This window comes from Nanorana parkeri, unplaced genomic scaffold, assembly GCF_000935625.1.
Source record: "Nanorana parkeri isolate BGI_ZX_2015 unplaced genomic scaffold, ASM93562v1 scaffold482, whole genome shotgun sequence".
In the NCBI taxonomy this organism is placed as follows: Eukaryota; Metazoa; Chordata; class Amphibia; order Anura; family Dicroglossidae; genus Nanorana; species Nanorana parkeri.
This window is the reverse complement of record NW_017306750.1, coordinates 976,573-1,003,545: the sequence shown is the minus strand read 5'-3', so window position 1 is coordinate 1,003,545 and position 26,973 is coordinate 976,573. Positions and strand designations below refer to the sequence as shown.

Here is a 26,973-nt window from a genome sequence, read left to right as displayed (position 1 = left end):
CAAATTTAACATGCAGAGCTGCGTGCATCCTTTGGTTTTGTTTTTTTTTGAGGAGGGAAAAGGGCCACTTCATTGCAGTTCCTAGGCTTTCCATAAATGGTGACATACTTGTGAATAAAGAATACTTGTATGTAAAGTGTTAAGTTAAATTATATAATACGTGAGGTAATACAAGGCAGACATACAGGGATCTGTATGAATTACCACATTGCAGCCTGTGAAAGGTGCGCCGCTATGCAGTGTGAATTAGTGATGGTCGTATGACCTGTGATGTATTGAGTGAACATGTCTGCACTTCCTCCATAGCTTTCTATAGGACGTCGTTTTTGCACAATTTTCTATTTTCAAGTAGTTTTTTTCCCCTGAAATACATGAATATTATTTTGTTATCTCAGCAAACATTTAAACTTGGCTTTCGGAGCAGAAAAAAAGGCATTCCCCTGCGAAACACAAAACCGCGTTCTATACAGTCATCATAATTGTAACACCCAGAAAGTGAATCTAGCATTTCTTGCGCTACCAGCTGATATCAGGATTTAATGAAAGACCCACATATGTATGTGTCGATTTTTGTTTTTTTTCCCCACATTACACCGTTAACACAAATTGTATTCTGTATTCCCTTGTTAGCTGAGAAATGCATTTCTACCATTACAGGGTCACAGGCGGAAAGTTTCTGTCATATAATTTGTGTGCAGTGGCCGTACTGCAATCCGAAAAACACTGCTGACAGAACGGATCTGTCAGGCTGATGTAGGGAAAATGAACTATGAGGAGGTAGTTATGGAGGATATGTTATTAGCAAAAAAAAAATACCTGGGTGACAAAGGCCCTGTGTGTACTTTCTCTCAGCGTGTTAAACAACAAACATGGTTGGGGAACCTTAAAGTGGAACTCCAGAAAAAACAAAGTCTTTCCTCTAATGATGTGCGTCCCATCTGTGATCGGCTGCTGCATTAGTTACAGTTATCAATTCTTTTAATGCAACTCCTTCCGTTTTGTAAAAGCCGAACTTTGGGCTAAGATCTAGTGCAGGGAAAATAATGGATCGCTCGTTCAGCAGTTTTGACCTTTCCTAAACATCACAAGCATTCTGTGAATGGACAAGGGGGATCACATGGTTTACTCTCCCCATGATCATTCACAGAGCACTTAAAAAATGCAAAAAGTTTTGTGACTGGCCAGCGTGCCGGACGAGCGCCCCACTATCTTCTCTACTAGAGCCGAGACTGTATTCAATGCTTACAGTAGGGTCGGGGATGCAAATAATTTTATCGTTTCAATCAGCAGCCACAGATGGGACGGCCATCATAAGTGTATAAGATATTCAGTCATTGCAAATGTTTTTTCCACGAGAATAGTTTTAAAAAGTCAGTGCGTCCCAATGTGTTGTATAGAGAATCTGGTGAGCTAATTTGCCAGCAGGCCACATATCCATTGGGGACTCTAGCAGTGAAATATTCCTGCCATAGTTCCTGTTTACCTGAACCAAGCCTCCTGATAGGTTCATCCATATTATCCCAAAATGGTGTGTTTGTGAGCTTCTCAAGGGCTAAAGAGAAATGTGACTAGGCTTACTCTGCAGAGGAGAACAGCTTATTTAAAGTCAAAGGCAGGTACTCATATTGGCTAATATTTAAATTACATTTAAAATCGATATAAACCCAAGAGCGAAAACACATATTGCAGCGAACGGGTCCTTAGATGTGGTGGCTGCATTACTTTTCTTCTTTCATGTTTTTTTTATTATAATGCTGCTCACTTCTGATTCACCTGTCCCTCGCCGCCTCTCCCTAACATAGGGGGCCTTCTGTAGTGCACATTAGCCTTAGCTACTAATTAGACTCCTATACTGCTTTGGACTACAGAACACTTGTCCTCCTACTCCTCCATAACCTGGGGAATGTGCTGTAGTTCACATTAGCCTTATTAGTTGCTAATAAGTCTCTTATACTGTTTGATTCTGATTTGGACTACAGAACACTTGTCTTTCTACTCCTCCATAACACGCGGAATGTGCTGTAGTTCACATTAGCCTTATTACCTACTAATAAGATTCCTTTGAACGCTCTGTTACAGGCTCACTGCCAGTTCAAAAAGAACGGTAGGAGCTCACTGGATTTCTGATAGGATCATGTTTTTTTTTTTCTTATTGAACAGATGTAACAACACACTTTGGTATATTTTAACAGACCAGGTGGGGGCTTGTTGTTAAATTTTCTTAATGATTTATTAAGCAACGCATACCTGTATCAAGTGGTGATCTTTCCTGTCTGGAACTCATCCTTGTCTGTAGAGCTTCAACAACTAATCGATTAAATCGATAATCAATTATGAGAATAGTTGGCAACTATTATCATCGATTTAGTTGGAGAGATAATTTTTTTAATGCAACTAATCGATTAAATCGATAATCAATTATGAGAATAGTTGGCAACTATTATCATCGATTTAGTTGGAGAGATAATTTTTTTAATGCAACTAATCGATTAAATCGATAATCAATTATGAGAATAGTTGGCAACTATTATCATCGATTTAGTTGGAGAGATAATTTTTTTAATGCAACTAATCGATTAATCGAAACAATAATCGTTAGCTGCAGCACCACTTGGCTGAAGGAACCCTCAAAGCGTATTCTTCTGTTTGTATGGGCTCGTATTGAAGTGAGGACGTGCTCGGCAAGCACCCGGCTCATTCCTTTCTTTAGCCGTGGAGGAGACGTGCTTCTTTTGTGTGTTCTCCTCAAAGCTTATTGTTCGAGATATACACAACAGTCCTTATAGCCACACCTCTGCCTATCAGAGGTCCGCGTTCTACGAACCGTGCCCGGCTTTGTAACAGTGCTTTGGTATTTATTCCGTCCTTTAAGTATGGAGCGGCTTGGCTTCTCCGCCGGTGACTGGTGGGTTGTCGTAGAATAGCTGATGAGAACAAGCATTTATTTAGAATATTTTACCGGGCAAGGTACATTGAGATGTACATCTCATTTAAAGTATGTCCTGGGGTGCCGTACCGAGTGGCAGCCAGCGCTATAAGAATAATCAACAGCTACAAGCTCATGGAAATGCAGGTCTCACCTGACACGGAGAAGCAGGCGAGGGCAGATTTACGGGTCTTGGCTGGTGCTCACAAGACCACTTCATTATTCCGATCACTTCTGGCTGCAACCCGGCAGCCCGCACCAGCGTTGCACGCGCTGATTACTTAACGTGACGTTAAAAGAGCTATCTGAATATTAGATTTTTACCAGATGATGATGAGATGATTCATGATCACGGTTAGTCATTCAGTCAACCATTACAGGAAACCAATCAAGATAAATATCGCCAGTAAACGTGCGCTCCTCCGCAGACCAGTCCAATAAATGTATATGGGGATTTTACTGGCTGCCTGATGAATGTTCCACCTGAAGACATTTGGATTGGGCGAAACGGGCTAGTATAATGCATAGATTTACTTGGCTTACCCTTTTCTATTGAAAACCCCGGGGGTTCTCCTTTAAAGATGAACTCTCTGCAGAGCTGCATATATGGGAGCCGTTCAACCTGGTAAAGGATTTGTAGTCCTGTCCATCTAGTCCTGAGCATAATCGGGTTCTGGCAGGGACAGAGACCTAATTCCTCTCCTCTGCAGTTAAGTAACACTTGCAGGTCTTGTCCCTCCCCCAGCCTGTGACTGGACAGTGAAAGGAGAAGCAGCACAGCTATGAGCTCACCTGTAACTCTACTCTCTTCTCAAACCAGCATGCTTCTTGCAAGCACCTGAATTGTTTCTCTCCTTCTGTCGGCATTGCCTACTTGTCAACACATAAGCTCTTCCTTGTGCTGCTTCTACCTATTCCAGTCTGAGCTCTGCTGTGCAGGAGATTGCAAGAGGCTGATTGCAGAATTTAGCCACCTAAATCACTGTTGTTTAAAAAAATAAATATTAAATGGCGAATTCATGAAAACAGAGCTGCACTTATTTGTGTCTTTTATGTCTTTCTGGATGGAGGTCGGCATTAACCTATAGAGGTCAAGGCCTCCTTTTAGAACCACGGCTTAGTGTTGAGGATAGTTTGCTCTTTTGGGTTAAAAATAAACCTTTTTGTTTCTTATTGTTTCCATTTCATTGGTTCTTCATAAGGTTAAATCTATTTACTTACTGGTGCAATGATTTCTCCATTAGTGATGGAAAGCTGTCCAGTGGCATTATCGATTTGTGTAGGAAGACTGCAGGTTTTTAATTGACCCCCCTCCTGGTGCGATAGATTGCAGAGTGCCATACTGGTCATTGCCTCCGAGGGTTATTCATCAGCAAAGCTACCGTTTACATTCTACGTAAAGCTGACCGAACACACGCTGCCTGGGATAAACAACCTATTGATGATGATCACAAATGCCTAGAATTTATTTTGTGCATTTGAAGGCTACAGTTACTCCAGGGGTGGACAAATAAATTATTATGGATTTCAGGAGCCAGTCTGTCCAATGCAGGAGCCAGCAGGAATTTTTTTTTAGGAGCCAGCTTCATTGACAACACCTGGAGAAAACCCCAAAAGTGAAACAATCTAGTGACATCTAGTGGTAGAAAACAATACTGCAGGGGAAATATCTGGATTGATGGTGGACATTGCAGCATTGTTAGAAGAAAATATTGTTATTTTGTTTTACTCTTTAGCTAATCATTTTTATCTTGCATTTGGCAGGAGTTCTGCTATGAGGCCCCGTTCACACCAGGGTGGTTGTGGATCAGCGTTGTTTCCGCACAAATTTTAAACCGGCGATTCTGGGAGTTTTTAAATGCGTTTCAGCGTTGAAACGCAATTAAAAACGCTGAAAACTGCACTGATCCGCTCAGTTCCATTGCAATCTATATGGAAACCGCGCTGATCAGGGTCAAGGAGCATTTCAGGTGGCGCGGAGCCACACAGTCACATGAACGGCCCCCATAGCAATGTATGGGATGGTTCATGTCATCGGTTCAGCGCGGCCGAACCGCCTTGGTGTGAAAGGGGCCTAAGTGAGGCCAACTTAAAGATCGTGACACCTTTTGCAGAAATTTTTTCTTTACAAAATCTTAAATGAGTTGAAAAATCCTGCTGCAGAGAATATTTTGATACATGACGGAGTGCATATTTTTATTTTAATGACATAAACAGGACGGCACATATATAGTCAAATCGGGTATCTGGCAGGGCATGCTGAAAGTTCTAGTTCAGCGACACCTGTGCATTCCAGGACTGACTGAGCGTGTCGTCTGAAAGCCTTGAGTCTGCAGAACTGCCTCAGGAGCCGTGAAGGGGGAACGGAGCCATCTGTATTGTGGGAGAGGAAGATGAGGAGAACATCTGTTTGGAAATGTAGCTTGCCTATCCGGCTCTTCGAAGTTAGGGCCCCAGTGGGGCCGCTGTTTATGCAATCCGGAGGCTGCTGGGAGTTGAGCAGGGCTTGTTTGTGCGCTCATGAGGAAACCTAGTGACTGTGCCACAATTATAGTACTGCATGAATAAGAAAATGCTATTTTCTTCATTATTCTTAATGCGCTTTTGGGATTGTATGAATTATTTTGTTTGTTCTGCTGCTCTTTTATGGCCCAGTACTTTACATAAAGTGGTTGTGACTAGGCTGACAATTTTATCTTGTGCTTTTATTTGACAGTGACAATGAGCAGTATAATGGATGATCTGACACTGTTTTTCAATGGGTTTTCTGCACAGGCGTGTACTATAGTGTAGCTGAAGTGAACTGCAAGAGAAGCAGGTGTGTAATCTCCTCCCACTCCAGCTCCTTAATGATTGGCTGCTCCCTGGGTGGCTCGTCCCTCGTCAACTCTTTCATGATTGGGTTCTCTCTGGGTGGCTCGTCCCTGTCCAACTCCTTCATGATTGGGTGGCTCGTCCCTCTCCAGCTCCTTCATGATTGGCTGCTCTCTGGGTGGCTCGTCCCTCTCCAGCTCCTTCATGATTGGGTTCTCTCTGGGTGGCTCGTCCCTCTCCAACTCCTTCATGATCGGCTGCTCTCTGGGTGGCTCGTCCCTCTCCAGCTCCTTCATGATTGGCTGCTCTCTGGGTGGCTCGTCCCTCTCCAGCTCCTTCATGATTGGGTTCTCTCTGGGTGGCTCGTCCCTCTCCAACTCCTTCATGATCGGCTGCTCTCTGGGTGGCTCGTCCATATCCAGCTCCTTCATGATGGGCTGCTGTCTGGGTGGCTCGTCCCTCTCCAGCTCCTTCATGATTGGCTGCTCTGTGGGTCACTCATCTCAGTCCAGCACGTTCATGGCTAGCTGTTCTCTGGGAGACTGGACCCACTTCAGCTCATTATGATTAGCTGCATTCTCTGTGACCCCTCCCTCTTCAGATCTTTCATGATGGGCAACTTTCTGGGGGTCTTGTCTCTCTTCAGCTCATTCATTATGGGCAACTTTCTGGGGGTCTTGTATCTCTCCAGCACATTCATGATTGGCTGCTCCCTTGGAGACTGGGCCCACTCCACATTGTTCATGCTTGGTTGCTCCCTGTGCGTGTGCAGTAGAACCGTTTAGATTACTATGTGGATTTCTCATGTCATTTTGGCGTCATGAACTAGGCAAATAAGAGCTCAGTGGAGTGGTTGGGGAGCAAAAAGGGTAGGGAAACTTTGAAAGCTTCCTTACTTTTCATAGTTACATAGGTTGAAAAAAGACAAGTCCACACAACATCCAAGTTCATCCAATAGAGAAATGAAAGAAAAAAAAAATGGGTAAAGAAAAAGCAAACCTCAATGAACAGAACTTCATACCCACAGTCGTTTCAGAGGAAGAACCTGATCCTTGAACCTGTTGCTTTGGCCTGCCATATTGTAACAAGGTTCCTTTAAATCTTGCACCAGATCACCTTGGCCTTGCTCCGAGGTGCACATTTGGTATAAACACCCCCATTTTTGTGGGTTTTTCTTATTTTTTGCGGCCTGCCCCGTAGGACCTGAAATGTCAGAATACGTTGTCAGAACGGTGACCCCTTGAGATTTATCCGAACGCTGTGAAATTTTATGGCGCTCCGAACTATTTGCATTCTTCCTGCTTGATTTAGTTGACAATTTTGGCACAGACTGTGCTCAGAGCTTGAAATGAATCAGATTGCTTTTTGCTATGTGCATCATTTTATTACCGACATCGACTTTTATTGTGTGTGTGCCTCTCAGAAAAACAGATTCTGTAATTTTTTTTTATATAATCCCCGTCCCAGGGGAGAGATTGTGAGAGAAAGACAGTGCAGATAATAGAGATCTCTGGGAATACCCATGTACCACACAGGCTATTTTTGTGTGATGAGCTGTCACAGTGTTTTACCTTCCTTTCCAGCGCGCGTACCCCGCCGCTTTAGGCCTCGGCCTGTCAGTCATTGTGCCCTGAAGGCCTATTTCACGCCCTCTTTTCCAGCCAACATGAAATTGCCTTAGAAAACTATGTGAATTCAAACTCCCAGCGCAGAAATAATGCATCAAACAGCGGCGAGCTTTAACCTCCATATTCTGGACACAGCGGCGGCTCTCTTACCTCGGGACTCGTGCCCACATGCGGAGACAGCACAGAGAACCACATTTTCTGGTCCTGAGTTTAAATATCCCCTTGAAATTTGTCCACGTTAACCCGCAGACAATGGCTATAAAAAGTCAGCACTGCATGGGGAGAAAGTCTTCCAGCCAAGATCCTTATTCCATCCTGCGGATTCTCATATATTTTTATATGTAGAGTCTAGAGTGTAAAATAGGGCTGGACAAATCCCAGGAGCCAGGTCGCCAATGGTTCTTTACAATTCCAATGTTTGATAACCGAAAATGTTTTTATTTTAATTTTTTAAAATTTTTAACATTTTTTTATTTTTATTTATTTTTTATAAACTTTTACATTTTTCATTCATTTTTTATTAAAAAATTAAATTTTTTACTTTTTAGGGGCTTCGGGGAAATATTGGGGTCTAAACAGACCCCTGATATTTCCCTTTTAAAATAGAAAAAGAGATTGAGAACACAAAGTCCTCAATCTCTTTTTCTGTATCCCCTGTAATCAATGAACAGGAATCCTCTATACTGAGTGTTCCTGTTCATTGATAACATGAGGATATGGGATGTTTACTATAACCACAATCATGAATGAACAGGAGGGGATGTAGATCACTTCCCATTCATTCATAATTGAGGATATAGTAACCATACTATGTCCTCAATTATCTACAAAAAACACTCAGCCATCACTGATCACTGAGTGTATGTAGCCTGCTCTCCTCTCTGACACACACTGTCACAGGAGGGTGAGTAAGCGGTGCGAGAGGACAGCGCTGTCCACGCCCCCACACCGTTCTGCCGCACCTGTGACAGCGCTGTCTCCGCCCCCACACCGTTCTGCCGCACTGTGATAGGCAACCGAGCGGTGTGGGAGGAGAGACGCCGGCCACTCACAGCGCTTTTGTCTCGCAGCGCTCGGCCGGCTGTCACTTTCTCTCCTACACGCTAGGACACGGAGCAGCGCCCAACGGGGAGGAAAGAAAGCGGGGATGCGCCGATGTATCGGCAGGAAAATGGCACTTTCGGCATTTAGCCAAAAGTGCAATTTTCCGCCGATATGTTTCGGCGGCCGATATATCGGTGCATTCCTAAAAAAATATATATATAATATTGCATGCATGCATACATATACACACACACTTACCAGTCCCTAGATGTGTTGGTTGTTTTTTTTGTTTTTCTTTATCTTCACCTGTTGATCCTGCCATTAACACACTTCCTGTCTTAAGGTGACCACGCTCACTTACCATACTGTATCTGTGGAGGAGCAGTGTTGTCACTCTAGGCTTGACCCTGGGTGATGGCGGAATACTGCGATGGGTATGCTTGGTATGCATACAGGAAGAAAATATATCTGACGCTAAAGAACTCTCTAGTGAATAAGACTGTACGTTTCGGGGTGCTCGGCACGTTTAGAGTATATCTGCATTTCTACATATAGCTTTGCATGTATGCTCCCCACTAAGCAGCTTTAACTGGTAACAGGTTCAATTCAGTAAAGTGAACCTGTTGACTTGCTCCTCGTATGAAAAGCACGGGTGCACTTAAAGTAAATGGATATTTCTCCTCATTTGGATTAGATGTAAGACACTCCATTGGTATTAATGTATGACTTGGAGGAATGAGAGAACTCTTCCTGAGGATTAAACATTTGCAGTACTGGTCAGTTGCAGGCTGCTTTTTTTTTTTTTTAAAACCAATATATAAATATGAAAATGTATTCTGTAGAACTGTGAGCCGTCGCCACGGATAAAACCAACACACTCTTTCAGTTCTGATTGCAAGTCTTCATAACCCCGGCGATCAATTATCACCAGCTTTTGAGTGCGCAATCAGCGCGTTTCAGAAACGATTCTGCGGTCAGGGGAACCCCCTGTTGCTTGAGTGAGCCGTGCAGGCAGAAACAGCCGAAGCCCTGCGGTAGCCTAGCATGAAGTGGCAACTCGCTTGATATGAGCGGTGAGAAGTGAATAATTCCTTCTATAATCATGCTCAAGGGGCCAGGCTGGTGGAAGCTGTGTGTTCTTCTTTAATGACGCTGGCCACATGCAGCATGCTATCTTTGTGTGTGCTCGTTGGACATCTGCTGGTCAGGCGTGGAACTGCAGCAGGTCAAGCATGTCTGTTTGCAGGCAATGTTACCTTAGTAGACGCTCAGAGCAAGCGTTAAAGCTTACTTTCATGGCATGCAAGTCCGTTATCAGAGATCTGTTTTATACATCATTTGACGCTTGGTTAGAATTTTGCATTCTGTTTAGATTTTTGTTGTTTTAGAATTCATATTTTGAAGGTACAATTGGATCTCACAATCTAGTTTAATAATTGTGCTCTGATGGTCATGGTGCACCTTGTTTCTTTCAAAAAGTTTCATAATTGGGTAAGCCGACAGACAGACAGAACATCATTTTAAAATGTTGCTAGCTATGCTTCCCTATATATCCCTACAGCCCTTTCCCGAGTCAAATGAAAAACTTACCTATGCAGTGGGGCTCCCCAGATCTGCAAGGGTTAAGTTCTCCTTTTTTCCTAAAACTGGCTTCCCCGGGGGACAGTGTTCACTTTTTCTCCCCTTCACTCTGGATGTTAGAATGTCCCCCCGTGTCCTCACTTCTAATGCATGTCATTGGACAAGCATGAGATGTGATGATGTCAAAGGTCCTTAGACTGCTGGAGGGAAGGGTAGAAGAGGCTGGTATAGCGGCTTAGGTGGAGATGATAGGGATCAGGTAAGTAACAGCTTTAATCGTGCCCCATAGATGAGCACTTAACCCTTGTAGCGCAGGGGTAGCCACACCTGAACTGTGTGAATGCAGTTATTTATGTATTAACATAATTTCATTTTTAAAAACAACTAGCTGCCTCTTTTATTTCCTTATATTCATGCCTAATGGCACCCCAAACGCGGCCAGCAAGATGCACGTTTTTGCTTCGCGTTTGCCAAGTGCGAAAAATGCTACATGAGCTTTTTTGGATGTGTTTGTCGCATGTCTATCAACCCACTGAATTCAATGGAGACGTGCGGCGAACAGGATAAGTGTTCCCACGACGTGCAGGTGTGAGCCAGGTCTTCGACTTGGAGAAGGAGAGGCAGCACCTGGGGGCCACTGGGGTGTCCTGTATTCACATGTGCCAAAAAGGAACAGGCTGACGAGAGAACAGAGAGGTGACCTCAGCAGCCTGTTGATGCTCCTTTACTGTCCAATTGCTGCCTGGGTGGAGGAAACTGGGACCTAAAAGTGTTTAGCTGCAGTAGACAAAAATTATGTCAACAGGCTAGGTGGCAGAGCTTTGTATATGTCAGAAATGGTTGGACATGAATGCAATTACTTTGGCAGGTGGAAGAGCAACTCTACATTAATGTCAATAGCGTTTTAGCTGTTTTTCTGGAGCTAAACATTAAAGGCTTCCAAATTGTTACCCTTTAGCAAGTTCATCAAAACTAATTTCATAAACTTTGAGGGAACAGTGACTTTGGCAAGCAAAAAGAATCCATGATACGAGGAGTTCTGGGCTCCGGTTTGTAGGCATCAGCCATGACTTGCCTTGGAGACCTCAATCTCCTTCTCCATGACAACCTGAAAGGGCTGAAATCTGTGAAATTGATGGCATTTTATTCCAGTATGGGTGGAACTTACAAAGTTGTCCTAAATTTTGGATGATCAGTACTGAAATATATGCGGAGTGTGACTTAGATGTGTCACCATCATCATGGTAATATTGTTGGATCCATCTCTGAGAGGCTACTTGGTTCTTCCTTCATGCAAAGTTACCAATCAGAACAGTAGTTGGGTTTGTACAGGAATCCCACTCAGGCTTGCTTATATTTAAATTGTTTCCCGTCACCACACAAATCCAATTCCTGACCAGCCTTCCCTTCGAGCCAGAGATGTTAGCCGCCCTGACTTGGATTTACATCTTTCTGACCAAGGTGTAATGGTCACATTTTATTCCACTATGTGATGCTTGTATTACTCGTTCTATAGCACAGCAGTTAACTGTCTTGTAATCACGTTGTCTAATATTATAAATGATACCCCAGGCATTTCCCTGACATCAAACAGGTTGCTTTTGTTTCTGCTCCGCCTGTCAAACGATGGGATTTGTCAGAGAGGTCTGGTTTGAGGATGACAAATCTGACCCATTGCTTAATAAATGATTGAAATCTCTGCTGTTCCGCCTGGATAAACCTCAATAAATAATGGATTTTCTTGCAGGAAGACTTAGCACATTATAAGTGTATAGTACAGAAGTATGAAGAGACTGCATTTGCTGAGAATTTTTAAGGCCTCATGGATAAAACTAGGGAAAAAAGGTTTTCCATAGCAACCAGCTAGTTTTGAGGTCCAAGGGCCCATTGGCACCAACAGGTGGACGTTTAGATGCACATAAGTTGACCCCTGCTGCAGTATGTATGCATCGCTGTGCTTACTTTTTTTCCCCCCCCTTTTTTTTTAAACTTTATTAAACTGACTGTTTATTTACCTCTATGAGCACCAGCATGTTGTGATGTGCAGCACAAAAATGCAACATATTCTATTTTCTTGCTGCACACACCAATTCCTAACAACCGGTCAGACTATTTATTGATTGGAGTTCAATCATTTCATTTCTGATCAAATTAAACTTGTATAATATCAAAGGTTCTCCAAAGATTATATCAAAGGTTACCACACCCTAAAATACTTCTAGCATGTGACTGGCTGTAATTGTCAGGTACATCAAGCTGTTCATTGAGGTGGAGCAGAAAATGGAGATATTTTAGCTGCTGTTAAATAATAATGTGCGAGATATAAGATGCAGATTCATGAAAAATTAAGCCTCTGGTATTTTCTTGCATGAAATGCAAGTATCATCATTAATCTTGTGTTTTTAAGACTTACAGGGTTATTCACTAAAGGGTGAAGGGTTTGGAGAAGGGAACAATCTAGGACAACATAGCTGAACTGGAAAGTGAGCTGAATTGGACAGTTTTTCCAAATCAGCTATGTTGTCATAGATCACTTCTCCTGCCTTCTCCAAACTCTTCACCCCTTTGTGAATAACCCTGTAATGTTGGGGAGATTTCCCTTCACTTCCTGTCCTGTAGAAACAGCAGGATGCAAAAAACTCTCCACAGCAAGGGGAGTTGTCACCGGAACAGTTGTCCCCATTGGAAGTTTTGCCCTCACCTTCGGCTCCAATGACAACTCAAAAATGTTTTCTTTCAGTACAAAATTACTTTTTGTACTGGGCACAAATATAGAGAGGGTGAATCTGACAGAAAAATAAACCTGATCGGGTTTTAACACTTTCTCACTCTATCCAAAACGAAAACAAACTTTTTGGATTTCCGAACATTTTAACCCCTTGTCTGCAGAATGAGGTAAAATGCTGCTTTCGGTTGAAAAACTGCTCAGTGAACTGACACTGTGTCCTTTTCCTGTTTTCCCTTCCTACCTGGTGAACGTACACTACTGTGTGCTGTGCCTGTTTTCCCTTTCTACCCGGTGAACTGACACTACCATGTGCTGTGCCTGTTTTCCCTTCCTACCCGGTGAACTGACACTAACATGTGCTGTGCCTGTTTTCCCTTCCTGTCTGGTGAACTGACACTACCATGTGCTGTGCCTGTTTTCCCTTCCTACGTGGTGAACGGACACTTCCATGTGCTGTGCCTGTTTCCCCTTCCTGTCTGGTAAACTGACACTACTGTGTGCTGTGCCTGTTTTCCCTTCCTACGTGGTGAACGGACACTTCCATGTGCTGTGCCTGTTTTCCCTTTCTACCCGGTGAACTGACACTACCATGTGCTGTGCCTGTTTTCCCTTCCTGTCTGGTAAACTGACACTACTGTGTGCTGTGCCTGTTTCCCCTTCCTGTCTGGTAAACTGACACTACTGTGTGCTGTGCCTGTTTTCCCTTCCTACGTGGTGAATGGACACTTCCATGTGCTGTGCCTGTTTTCCCTTTCTACCCGGTGAACGGACACTTCCATGTGCTGTGCCTGTTTTCCCTTCCTACCTGGTGAACGGACACTACTGTGTACTGTGCCTGTTTTCCCTTCCTAACTGGTGAACTGACACTACCATGTGCTGTGCCTGTTTTCCCTTTCTACCCGGTGAACTTACTGCTTTTTGCTGTGCCTCTTTTTCCCTTTCTACATGGTACCCTCACACTACTATGCTGTGCCTGTCCCTTTCCCACCTGCGCTATGCCTGTTTTTTTCCTACCTTGATGGTGACCAGACACTTTGTGCTGTGGCCTGGTTTTTCCTACCTTCATATTGCCTTCATATTGAACAGACACTCCTATGTGTTAGGCCTGTTTTTTCCCTTCCTACTTGCTGAACGGAGACTTCTATGTGCTGTGCCTCTTTTTCCCTTTCTACATGGTACCCTCACACAAGTATGTGCTGTGCCTGTCCCTTTCCCACATGTGCTGTGCCTTTTTTTCCCCCTAACTTCATGGTGACCAGACACTACTATGTGTTATGCTTGTTTTTCCCCTTCCTACTTGGTGAAATAGGACTTATGTGCTGTGCCTTTGTTTCCTACCTTCATGGTGAACGGAGACTTCTACGTGCTGTGCCTGTTTTCCCTTCCTAATAGACTTTTACCCTGGAGATCAATATTTCCAGTTCTTTTGAAGGCTTTTAAAATACCCTGATAATATATTTTTGGAGATGATGCTAATCCTTTTTAATATCCTAAGCCTGAATATATTTCATCAAATTGCTTAGTAATTTATTTGTTTTGGTTTCCAGAAGTTCATTTTGCATTTTAGGCATGGAGACAGAGAAATTATTGAAGCGGTAGCCCCTTTCCAAATTTCTTTTTTTTTAACAGACTAGGCTTTTTAAATGTCCTTAGCTGGTGTCCTCTTCCTAGTAGGACGTATCTGAGCTTAGACTTTATTTTTTTTCGAGGGAATCTTCCACAACCTTTAATGCATTAAGCTTCTTTTTTTTCCCCAAGGTCGGCAAATACCATTATAGAGCGGCATTAAAATTTCCTCAGAAAAGAAGGCAGTATGTTTGATTTATGGAATAATTATCTAGCTTTACCTCGGTCTTTGCCAGAAAATTACATCCATTTTTTTATGGGGCCGCAAGGTATTATCTCCGGGAAAATGATAATTAAACACCTGTGAAATCAATTAGCCCTTTGCGCGGAAGAAAAAAAATTGGATTCAAAATGATATTTTGTCATTTGCAAACTTTTTAGTGTTTTGATGTTCATAGAATGTCAGGGAGAGGGATGCGCTCGGCAATGATAACGTTCGATGTACAATTTGATTTACATAAAACCATAGTCGTGATATCTGTTGGGTTACATGGATGGCAGCTGGCCCTAGCTTCTATGGAAAACATTAGGTTATGTCTCTAGATTCATTTTTTTACCAATTGCACAATAACATGTACAAGTTTTGTTTGTTCATTTTTAGTTTTTAAGTGGACTTGTACTAAAATAATAAACCTTTGTTGAGAAAAATGGAGTAATGGAAGGCAGAGCTGTCCCTATAATCAGGCGGTCTAAGGGGGATGCCTCAGGGGGACATCTCATTATGGGGCGGCTGGGTGGCCACATTGTCTTAAGCTAACGTGCCAGGATAAGGATCCGTATTTTGGAATAAAATTGACTTTTCTTGTCCAATTAAATTTGAAAGCTACAGTCAGTTTGCTAATATAAAGATGCTTAGCCTTTTGTTAAAGCTGCACAAACCCCAGGATCCAGGTCGCCAATGCTCCTTCAAAAAACAATGACATCTGGCACTTCACTTTTGGGGTTTTCTCTCATTGTTGTCAATGGAGCTGGCCCCTAGAAAAAAAAAAATTCTTCTGGCTCCTGGATTTCTTTTTCCACTCTGTGTAAAATCATTGTGAATTGAGCCTGTTGTATACTGAACGCTGCCGGCATTTGGTTGGCAGTTGGCCACCAGGCAGAAGCTACATATTGAACTTGGCAAAACTTTTTTTTGCCACAGGAGGCAAAATGCTTTTTTACTGGAGACCCGATTTTCAATCCGCCCTACTGCTTACAAGAGTCCAAGTGAGTTGGTTGCATCCCATTATGATAGTGACATGGCATCAAGTTTATATAAGATTGGGTTATATAAAATTGGGTTTTTAAATCTGCAGTTGTTGACCCTGCCATAAAGTGCTTGTTTGAGCACTGTTACGAGGTGACTGTAGTCATGTTCGTATGTTCTCACCCTGAGTCCCTGGTGGAGGCTACAAGCGGCTCCACCAACATACGTATGACTTGCCAACAAGCATGGTCCACTACTGTTAGAAATCGTGTGCAGAGCAATGACTTTAAAACTTGACTTCTGTTTTATTGTAAAAGTATTTGTTTGATACCGACTGCTGTATTAATCTAAATGTCATCCAGTTCTAGTTTAGATCGACTTTAACATTACATCAAACTAGCAGCATGCCATCACACCAGGAACATTGCCTTGCTTCAGGATCATGGCATAACTTTGGTTACTTGGCACAGCTGTCGCTCATGTAAAATGGCACTGCGGTTCCTTTAGTAAAGTGACTCCATAGTGCCTCAGTTGGTGAGTGCAGATTGGGATACCAGCGTACTAAACGCAAGCACGGCATACCGCTTGACCTAACAGTAGTCCTAACCATGGGCTGCAAAGCACAGAAAACCATTTTCTATATACGGTAATACTTCTCATACACACGTCAGTTCTGTTTTTTTCGCTCTTGCATCTGGAAATGAGACTAGAAAGGCAGCATATGAGATCAATGCAGGGAATAATGAAGAAAAGTACATGAATTATGATCAGTCTCAGCCATCAAATTCTTTTTTTTTTTGTTCGTGCGGTAATCAGACAATTAAGATTCGTACGTCATGGTTTGTCATAAGGGGAACAATATTTGGCAAGCACATTAGATCTGCACCTGGATGCACTCAGTCGTGTCAGATGCAGAATTCACACGTGGAGGGAATATTATCCAGAGGGCTCTTTGTCCAAATGTAATCTCAACCACAAGTGTCTTAAATTTTACCCCCCGCAGTGCTACGCCGGAAACACAGGCCAGCGTTCCAATCAGAGAGATTATTGCTCATGTCCTTTTTCCATCCTGATTGCTGTTCGTTAGAGCTGCAAGGTCATGTCTAAGCCTGGCACATCTTTTTAAAGGAATGCTACCATGTGTTTTCTCTGTTTTATTGTGAATTCATATAAAAGACCATTTAAAGCGAATTAGTGTAGTGATTTTGTGTGTATATGTATATATATATATGCATGCATACACACACACACACACACACACACACACACACACACACACACCTATCACACCCTTGTCTAGCATAATCCCCAGCATTGACCAGGCTAAAACTTCTACCAAAATAATTAAATGATGTGATAATTTTTTATTTTTTTTGCAATATGCTGCAGTGAATATAATTTAATGTCATTTCACAATTTTTTTGACAAAAAAAGGTAAATCATGTGTTGCACTTAAATGAGTACACAGTGCACAATAGCGGCTGTGGTAAAATTTGAAATGCTATGTTAATATAGGGCTGGAGTCAGGTACCCAGTCCAGTGCTCCTTAAAAATTACAACTGGCGCCTAACTTTTAAGGTTTGTTGGCAATGTATCTGGCTTCTAAAAAATATTCTGTTGGCCCCTAGAGCTGACAGGCGAGCTCTTTAGTAAACTGGCATAAGGAAGTCTGATGACGGAAAAGGATTTAGTTCTGGTCCTATGTAAACAAAAACATCACCTTGGATATGCAGGCTTCCCTGCTGGTTACAGCTATCTTAATGAGCATTTACTCATGGGTATGGTGGGGATGCCACAGTTCCTCTTAAACTGAACTCTGGGCACAAAAACTTTGAACACATGGCTTGGCCCAAAAACAAAAAGTCACGCTAATATTTAATTGGACCTCCTTTGGCGTTGACTATGGCACATGGCATTGTTTCAATAAACTATTACAATGTCACAAAATGTATTTCCGTCCAAAGGTGCATTTATTTTTCACCAAGATCTTGTAGTGATGATGGGAGAGTCAGACCACTGCGTAAAGTCTTTTCTAGAACATCCCTCAATTAAGTAAAGGTCTGGACTCTGTGGTGGCCAATCCATCCAAATAATGTCTCATGCTCCCTGAACCACTCTTTCACAAATTGAGCCCGATGAATCCTGATAGTGTCATCTTTGAATATGTCCAATGTGCCATCAGGGAAGAAAAAAAATCCATTGATGGAAAAACCTGGCCATTCAGTATATTCAGGTAGGTAGCTGACCTCATTTTTTGGGACATAACATTGTTGAATTTGACCAACTGAAGCAACCCCAGATCATAACAAAGCTAAATCCAGTTGCTGACTTTTTTTTTGGCCAGTCATTATATAATTATATTTCTCAGTAGCCGCTTATGATATAAATTCACTTTCTGTCCACCAAATGCCTTCGCAAACTCAGATGTTGTTAGAGTAGCACACATGCAGATAATAGAGTTGTAGGTTGTCTGCAGAAAGCTACAGGAGTGGGTGGGTACAAGACCGGTCACCCTGCACAAGTAGAGAGAGCAGCAGTGACTGGTCTTTATTACCCCTCCCCCTGCACATACAAGTACAAGAGTTGTTTTCATGTTGGTTTACTGCCCAGATCTGCACAGATTTACTGCACAGATCAAATACACAAAACACACCAAGATTCAAGAATACACATGACTTGTATTTAGACAATATTTGTTCACCTCAGAGTTCAGCTTTAATTTTGTAGACCAGGAGCCCTGTGTGCAATTTTAACAAGAAATATAATGAAATTTGAGCTTGTAAAACTCATGATGATCCCAGTACAAGGAGAGGAGAAAGGCAAAATGTAATTGCTTGGTTTGCCAGGATATACAAAAGGTGTTTTAATGGTGCACTTATTTTTTTTATTTTTTTTTATTCTTACTCTTCCTCTGTACATCAAATGGATCTTTTGTAAATCCCCTCCAGTTTAGAAGAAATTTCATAAAGACCGTGAATTGTTACCCGCGCAAAGTGGCGACGGCCTGGCCGTGTTTTTATAGGATAGAGGCTAGTTTGGGTCTTGTAGGATTAGTTAAGCTCATTATGTGTTAAGTTCAAATTGCAGTTTGTAGCGTTCATAGATTTCTCTGAGAAATTGCTGTTTTTAAATGCAGCCGGATGAAAGCCGAGACCAGAATCGATGGATACATAAGGCTTGACTCAGTGAAGTGATGTAACGGTGTTTAATAGTTAATTGCCTGTCATCTGCCGAAGTGACACCAGCAGTTCATGGAGCTCTGCATTTTACTGAATCTACTATGTTCTGTGGCCATTTTTTTTTTTGAGGGGGGGGTTATAGAAATGCAAAGAAAGACATATGCATGTAATATTTAGTGAAGCCTTTAAAAAATAACTGCGAAAAAGCCTTACTCGGGATAAAAAAACTGGAGCAGCTGTAGACCCATAATAATGAGGTAAACACATTGCAAAGTCCACTTCCTATCGATGAGCAGCGCAGTAGCACAAGGTGCCTGTATGTTCATTCAGATGGGCACAAAGTCTCTTTTGTGTGCCTGGAGAGCTCCCAGCCCCAAAGGCACACGTTTGCTTTCCTCAACAAATGTCTGCTCAGTCCCTACCCTCCTGGCATGCTACAGAGCATCTCAACAGCAGATGCGCTCCCTTGTATAGCAGGATGCTGTAAGGCGATTGCTGTACCAGAAAGTCAGGGACACCCAGAAGTGCATGCCTCGGTCCAGGGGGCTCTAAGTACACAAGGTTTACTTCATAAGCCAGGTAGCCTATTCTCATTAAAAATGACAGCTGGCACCTCCCTAGCCTTTGGGATTTAATCTTGATGAACCCCAAAATCCTGCTAGCTCATGAATTCCATAATAATGTGTTCATTCTTGCTTTATGGTAAACTCTTACCTCCCAAATTTCTGAGATGAGAAAGAGGGACACCTACCAGCACAATGTATTTCGGGTATGGATACACCACTGCCATGCCCCCAGTTATGCGAACCATTAAGAATTTATGTGCGAAAAATTATTGGGTAAACCCACAATTTTATTTCACCATTTTCTTTTATATTGGCTTTTCAAAATAGCAAACAAGATAATTGGTGCATAAGATGAAGGTTTTGGTGAAGAATAACACTTTTGGTAGTCAAATAGAACCTTTTCATAGATATCTGTACATCAGATCAAAAAAGAGGGACAACTGAGGAGGAAAGTGGGACAGAGGGATTCTGTTCCAAATAAGGGACAGTTGGGATGCATGCAAACTGTAGGCACCCCAGAGCGTGGGGTTGAAGATAGTAAGGTTAAAGGCATCATCTAAATCTGGCCATACAACAGTAGAATTTTGGTCGAATTTCCTATTCACAACGTTTGTTCTAATGGGTCAAATTGACAACCATTTTTGACAGCAGCAACAAAATTATGAAGCAGAGTGGAAACTTTTTCTCGAACAAACCAAATTCTAGCAATGTGGTTTTCATTCGAGAAACTCCATTCATTTCCAAGAAATGAATGTTAAAACCAAACATCATTTGTTGAGCCTCCAATGGCATTATCGATGTTCGGATGTGATATTTTTGCGTGATCGTTCGTACAAAAATGTACCAGTATATGGCCAACTTTACTCTTGACATTCACACAATACATCTTTAAAAAAGAAGTCAAGGCAACTAGACTTGCTGTATTTTTCTCAAGAAAAATGCAGCAAGTACAGTTGCCTTGACATATTTTACAGATATACCATGAGCTGGATGAATGAGAACCTTCACAGATATATTCCACACAGTACAGTTTTGCTCTAGTAAGAACAATTGCCTAACCCTCCATCTAACCAAACCCGCTAATAAAGCAAGCTTGATTTCAGCTTTCGTGTGCCAACCAAGTACAATAAGCATAACACAGACAATTTAGGTAACTGAAAAATGATTAAAAAACTTTGGAAGAATGCATACATTTACTAAAGGATTCTTGAACTATGGGCAAATATTGAATCATCTTTTTTTTGTTCTGTCTAAATTTTTCTCTTCGATCGATCAAGGTGACTGAGACAGTAACCTGCTGTCCCGGTAGACTAATGTTGACATCCTATCATAATTCTCCTGCAGTAGAACTGATGTATGATACCCAGTTGGTATCAGACTCTTCATAAAAACTTGGTTAGAAAAAGGCATGAGAAACGGCCGGGGCTGGAAAGGTAAAGATTATGTGTTGTGCAATAAGCATGGTATAGTACAAGTAATGGCTCCCATGGTGGATTGGTTGCTTTCCCATTACCCGCATGCAGTGGTTTGGGAGAAAGCAGCTAGAGAGAACATAGAGATTAGCTGTTTAGTCACTGCTGGCCCTTCTGCTGCTCAGGATAATGGTGATCCAAGACTCTCCAGCATCCACTTAATCTTTCAAATGATTGACAGGAAGCACATCCAATATAGAAAATCAAAAACACTTTTTTTGTGCTTTCGAGAAGACGTAAACATGGACAATGGGAAACGGTTAACTTGTTTACCTTGTGCCGCGTTAACTTGTATTCCTTGTGCCTCGCACAAGATTTGTAGGTTCGGATAACCTTGCTGCACTGGAGATGTTTAGGAACCACAAGCTTCTCTTATAGCATATGGCTAGTGAGTTGATGGCATCCTTGAATTGTTGGCTATTTAAAGTGGCTGCTTGTAGAAAGCATAGCTGACTGTGACCAAGTCTAATCTATACTGGTAATTCCGTATCATGGCACTCAATTTATCATACTTCTCACCTTGGCGAGATTCTCGAGCCGTTGTATAGGTCGCAATAAGACTCAATCTCAATTCATAATGTTCAACAGCTTCTTTTTTTTCATGGGAAGCTGTAAAGTTGGTAAATATTTCAAGCAGCATATACTCACTGAACCTAAACATTAACTCCATGCACCTGTTTAGTGTATGTAAAGACATTTTTTTTTCTTGCATGGCATGGTAAAGAAAAAGACTCCCTCCCATTAGCTACTAATTGTTGTCTGCATCCCGACTGAAGAAATTCACCCTATTTCGTGCTGCTGATCATTGTCACTGACACAGAAAGTGATATGAAATTTTAGAGTTGTCACCAGAGCGAGCAAGAAGTGATGGAAGATCCCGTTCCTATGACAACTCTCGCATATAGGCATTCTGTTCACTTTAGAGAGATTTCCTCACACTTCCTGTCTTGGAGGCGCAACAGGAAATTAAGAGGCTTTAACCCTTTCCTACTTTATCTAAAACGAAAAAAAAAAGCTTTCCTTCCAAGGGGGCAGGCCGGTGACTATGCTGTGTTGCTTACCTGCAATAGAGAATAGTCTGGTCACCAGCCTGGCTCTGTTGTTTCAGGACTGGATGGACAGGAGTAGAAATCCTTTGGAAGGTATAGCAGCTGCCATGTATCTATTTCACTATGTAGCTGTTCCCCTTGAGTTTTGCTTTAATGTTGAATTTTAGGACATGCTTTGCATGTGCAGTTGAGTGTATTTTGTTGTGTTTAGTCATGCTTCTTCTGGCACAATGTCATGTGCACATTAAAGCACATTAAAAGACAAACGAAAATGCAGAATTTGTATAATAGGGCAGCCTAAATCCAAAATCTGTCTGAGTCAAGACTCAGCCGCTTATTAGCTTATTATCAGCTCTCCCAGAGCCGGAGAACAAACAATCATTTATACACAATTATATTTAGAGATTATAGCAGCTGCTTCATCTGTAGCCTTGATGCAGATTATGGTTTAGGGTGAATTGTCTTTAATTCACACCAGTACCGAAGACTCCTAAGTTTAGATATTATTAAGCACAACACATTCTGTCCAGGTTTAGCCTTTAATTTCTAGATGCCTCCAGAACAGGCATTATCGCTTCCTGACAATTAGGACTCCTCTGCATTGTTAATTGCGTCTTTCAGCCGTCACACATCTCATTATCTTTCTGCCGATTGTCGACAAGCATGGATTTGGCAGTAAATTGAGGGCTGAAACGCTTATTAGCATGGGAGATGTGCTGAGTACAGACAAATATGCCGAGATTCGAACATGACAAGTTCAATAAGACGGGACATGCGCTTCCAGTTGTGCTCTTCATGCGAAGGCCCGGACCTTTCCCTAGCCTTAGACGAGCATTTCCTGAGAGTTTGTTGTTTGCTTTATTGCTGCCAGTTGCCCGCTCGTAATCCCCGAGTCGTGATCTTTTTCCCGTGCAAATTAACTGTACATGCTTGTTTAAGCAAATGATCCTCTTGCATATTGCGCTGTTCTCCAGCCACGGGCTGGGGATTGTCTGACACCTGTGTCTATAAAAATAGGCCCTGTCTGGTCTAGAGCTGAATCAGGCAAAGGACGCACACAATGTGGTGCCTGCAGGCAATGATTAAGTGAGTCGGTTGGAATTATGACATTTTAGCCTGGCCTTTGTTGCCAGCTTTATGCTTGAATATGTTATAAGGGGTTGGTATGGAGAAAGGTGGTTGCTGGGTTTCTCTTTTGAGGAGTGACAGAATTGGGACTCGAATAGCAAAGCCTCAAAAAGTCCCTCTTGCCTCCACAACTGTCCCTCTTACTTTAAATCAAAAAATACTATGCATTTTTTTTGTAGTGCGTGCACAATGACGTTTCCTATACAAAGTGGCCTCTTTAGCTTTCTCATGAGGTCATTTTATATCGGAGAATGTAACTGGCATTCCTGCATAACAAGAAGCAGTCATGTCTGTTATGCTTGTTATCTTATTCAAGAAGTCAAATATTCAGCCCTTTAGTGTTGGCTTAGAGGTCACCTTAAATGTGAGAGTGTTTTGCCTTGTCAGTTGTCTGACCTCACAGAGTCTTCCAGCTCCTGAGAATACACAATGGTTTTGAATAACGGAGACCAATAGTTGCTGGCACTCCATAGGGCTTTGCAATTTTCCAATTCTATACACACTCGGGACTCTGGAGGCAGTGTATGAGGTCAGGCAGTTGACAAGGCAGCAACAATGAAACCCAAGTGATCCTGAAGCAAGAGCTGAAGTGTCAGGCTCAGAAAAAAAAAATGAAGTTCAGCTAAATAAGAGGGCTAATATTTTATGATGGTATTCATATACTTGCGTATAATCCAGCTGTGACCAGTTCTCTTTAAGGATTGTTGACATGAGCTCACTTTTCAAGCTGCCCATAGATATGAGATGACCAGCAGTTGATCCATCTACTCTTGGTGGACTGATCTGTTAAACAGAGTAGGTCACCTTGTTCTATTGGTTTATTCCCCCCAAGAATGCCAGGGTGCCCCTCACTCTTAAAACCCCCGCTTTAATGTCAAGCTAAGCAAACATGTTCATGAAGCACTCTGCAGTACTCAGTACTCAGAAGAGAGTTTAGCCTCAGGGTGATCAGACCATGCCTGGACATCTAGCCACCCTGATGTTTGTGGGCACCGGAGATTGGACCTGATACATGGACTTGCAATGAGAGGGATGGGCATTGCAGGATGCACATGTTTGTATTGCTTTGTGTATTGAAGATTCTACACTGTAAATGTACTGTTATAATCAGGATACTAACCAAACCTTTTATTCTTCCACAGATATGATTATCGTGAAATGCTGCACAATGCCACTTTCTGTCTGGTCCCCCGTGGCCGCAGGCTTGGATCCTTCAGATTTCTGGAGGCTCTGCAGGTAAGACTACATTTTACCTTTTGTTTCTCTCCTTTATAACATCATAAATACCTAGCTATCCATCACTATCTAGCCTATCTATCTCCATCTAACTATCCATCCCTATCTATCTATCTATCTATCTATCTATCTATCTATCTATCTATCTATCTATCTATCTATCCCCATCTAACTATCTATCTATCCCCATCTAACTATCCATCCCTATCTATCCCCATCTAACTATCCATCCCTATACATCCCCATCTAACTATCCATCCCCATCTAACTATCCATCCCTATCCATCCCTATCTATCCCCATCTATCTATCCATCCCTATCTATCCCCACCTGCCCCATCCATCTCTATCTTTAAGAGATCTCTCAGATTTTAAACCTTTTTAAATGTACATTGTATATGCAGATGCATACACCTGCTTAAGGCCCGGTTCACACCTGGGCGTTTTGAGGGGCGTTCGAACACTCGGCAAAACGCTCATACACCGAAATCCCATTATTTCCTATGGGTATGGTTCACACCTGGGCGTATTACAGGCCGTATGAACGCGCTACAAAACGTCCTACGCCCAAAGAAGTACAGGAGCTTCTTTGGGGCGCGTTTCCATTGGGATACAGCAAAGTAGCCCTCAGAAACGCGCGTTTGTTGCGCAGTTTTTTTGCAATGAATCGCGGTAAAAACGCGTGACAAACGAGCATATTCGATACGCCTAGGTGTGAACCCAGCCTTAAAGTGAACTTTTTGCTTTGCCCTGTATGAGCATAGCTCAGGTGAACTTTAACATGACCCTGTAGGGGAAAATGAAAAAGAAAAACTACGCCTGCCAATTCATAGCAGACAGCATAAGATGCCTACACCTTTGCTTTGCTGCCCCACTGCAGGCATCAAAGATGGTGTGTGTGTCGTCCCCCCTCCCCATGCTTCTGTGCAAGTTTCAGCTTTTAGAACTGGGGTAGCCAAACTCCGGCCCTCCAGCTGTGGTGGAACTGCAAATCCCATGAGGCATTGCAAGATTCTCACAGGCATGACTCCCGGAGAGAGATGTATCATGGGATTTGTAGTTTCACCACAGCTGGAAGGCCGGAGTTTGGCTACCTCTGTTTTAGAAGGTTGTTACTGATACAAAGCTAAGCATACGCCCCACCTTTCCCATCATGACATCCTGGACCTTGTGATTGGTTGCCCAAGCACAAAGCTCTACAATGGTAGAGGAAGGGAGGCTGTACCCATGTGCTTTTATACTTGAAAGTACTGGGAATTTGCTGGAGGAGCGACACAGAGGTAATAGCAGATCCATTATACTGATTGCTATGTATCAGCAGGCTTTGGTTTCCTCATACAGGTTTATTTTAAAAAGGCCATTAAAAAAAATAAGAGTTGTGTGTGCGCAGACTTATTGAGTAGGATGCCTCTGGCCCATTGTGTTCAGAGCAGCATAACAGCTGTTATTGCCGGTCTCACTTGTTTCGCCATTGTGATGCGGCCTAATCATTGTCCAAGTACTAATGTAATTTGCTTGGCCTTTTCACTTGTTAATGAAGAGAATGGAGATGTGCTGCAATGCTTTAATGGTATGAACATAACTTCATCTGCAGGCTGCATGTGTTCCGGTGATGCTAAGTAATGGATGGGAGTTACCATTCTCTGAAGTGATTGATTGGAACCAGGCGGCAGTCATCGGGGATGAGAGGTTATTATTACAGGTGAGAGTTACTTCGATAAAAGGACATTTCCACTTGTACATTAATTTGGGACTCATTTACACCAGATACATGGTTGTACATTTTGCAAAGCAGACGCAAGAATATCCATTGATTTTCACTGTTCCAAACACATTTCGGTGCTGTGCATAAGAGAAACAAAATCTGTTTTGGGTGCGCTGGCCTGTGTTTGACATTCAAGCCAACTGAATTGGGGTGTCTACAGTGCAATACAAATGAACACAGGGTGCACATGCAGTTTTGAGCATGCAAAAAATCTCCTGAGATTATGGAATCGCAATTGATTTCTGCCTCTGCGACATTGGCCCCCGTAAGAGGCTGGCAGAACTGGGTGCCCAGCACTCGGGATTGATTGTGCAATGCCATGACCATGAGCAATTATCTTGTGTACCTGCTCCATTGTGGCAGGGGCTGAAAGCAGCCATTGGAGGTAGCAATGGAGCATGGGAGATTTTCAATAATGTGATCAATAATCATGCCCGTAGCTCTGTCTAAAGTGAACGTTTCGCTTACACTCCTCATTTTCTTTTCAAGCCACGTTTTTATAATAGCTTTTTATTTTCATTGTTGCGAGCTATTAAGCTCCTCCAGACGGGACTAAAATCGTATAGTGATGCCTTCCAGGAAACAATGCAGCCAGGCTAAGGCCAGAATGCGTGCTTGGTCTGCCTTGATTTCCCATGATTCCTTGGAGACAAATTGAGCAGGGTTTTCACAGTGCCTCTGGGCAGCACAGTAATTATAGCAGCACTAGTAATTAGTTGTGCAGTGCTAGGCGAAGAAAAAAAAAAAGCAAAAGACCACTACTATATACATTATTTGTCTGTATTTTGTATGAGGGGCAGAGGAGGAAGGTGGAAGTGATGGGTATGAGGGGCAGAGGAGGAAGGTGGAAGTGATGGGTATGAGGGGCAGAGGAGGAAGGTGGAAGTGATGGGTATGAGGGGCAGAGGAGGAAGGCGGAAGTGATGGGTATGAGGGGCAGAAGAGGAAGGTGGAAGTGATGGGTATGAGGGGCAGAGGAGGAAGGTGGAAGTGATGGGTATGAGGAGCAGAGGAGGAAGGTGGAAGTGATGGGTATGAGGGGCAGA

The 26,973-nt window shown here is 42.5% G+C and overlaps 1 protein-coding gene across 1 annotated transcript in view; it reads left to right on the top strand.

The window, feature by feature from the left end:
• The first annotated feature begins 8,826 nt into the window (after window positions 1-8,826).
• The window catches only part of EXT1 (exostosin glycosyltransferase 1), a 64,165-nt gene continuing 46,018 nt past the window's right edge, over window positions 8,827-26,973 (top strand). Inside the window, exons 1-3 of the mRNA XM_018560853.1 lie at window positions 8,827-8,846; window positions 24,070-24,163; window positions 25,757-25,864. Of these exons, the coding sequence (XP_018416355.1) occupies window positions 8,827-8,846; window positions 24,070-24,163; window positions 25,757-25,864 (222 nt within the window). The remainder of the gene's footprint in view (window positions 8,847-24,069; window positions 24,164-25,756; window positions 25,865-26,973) is intronic.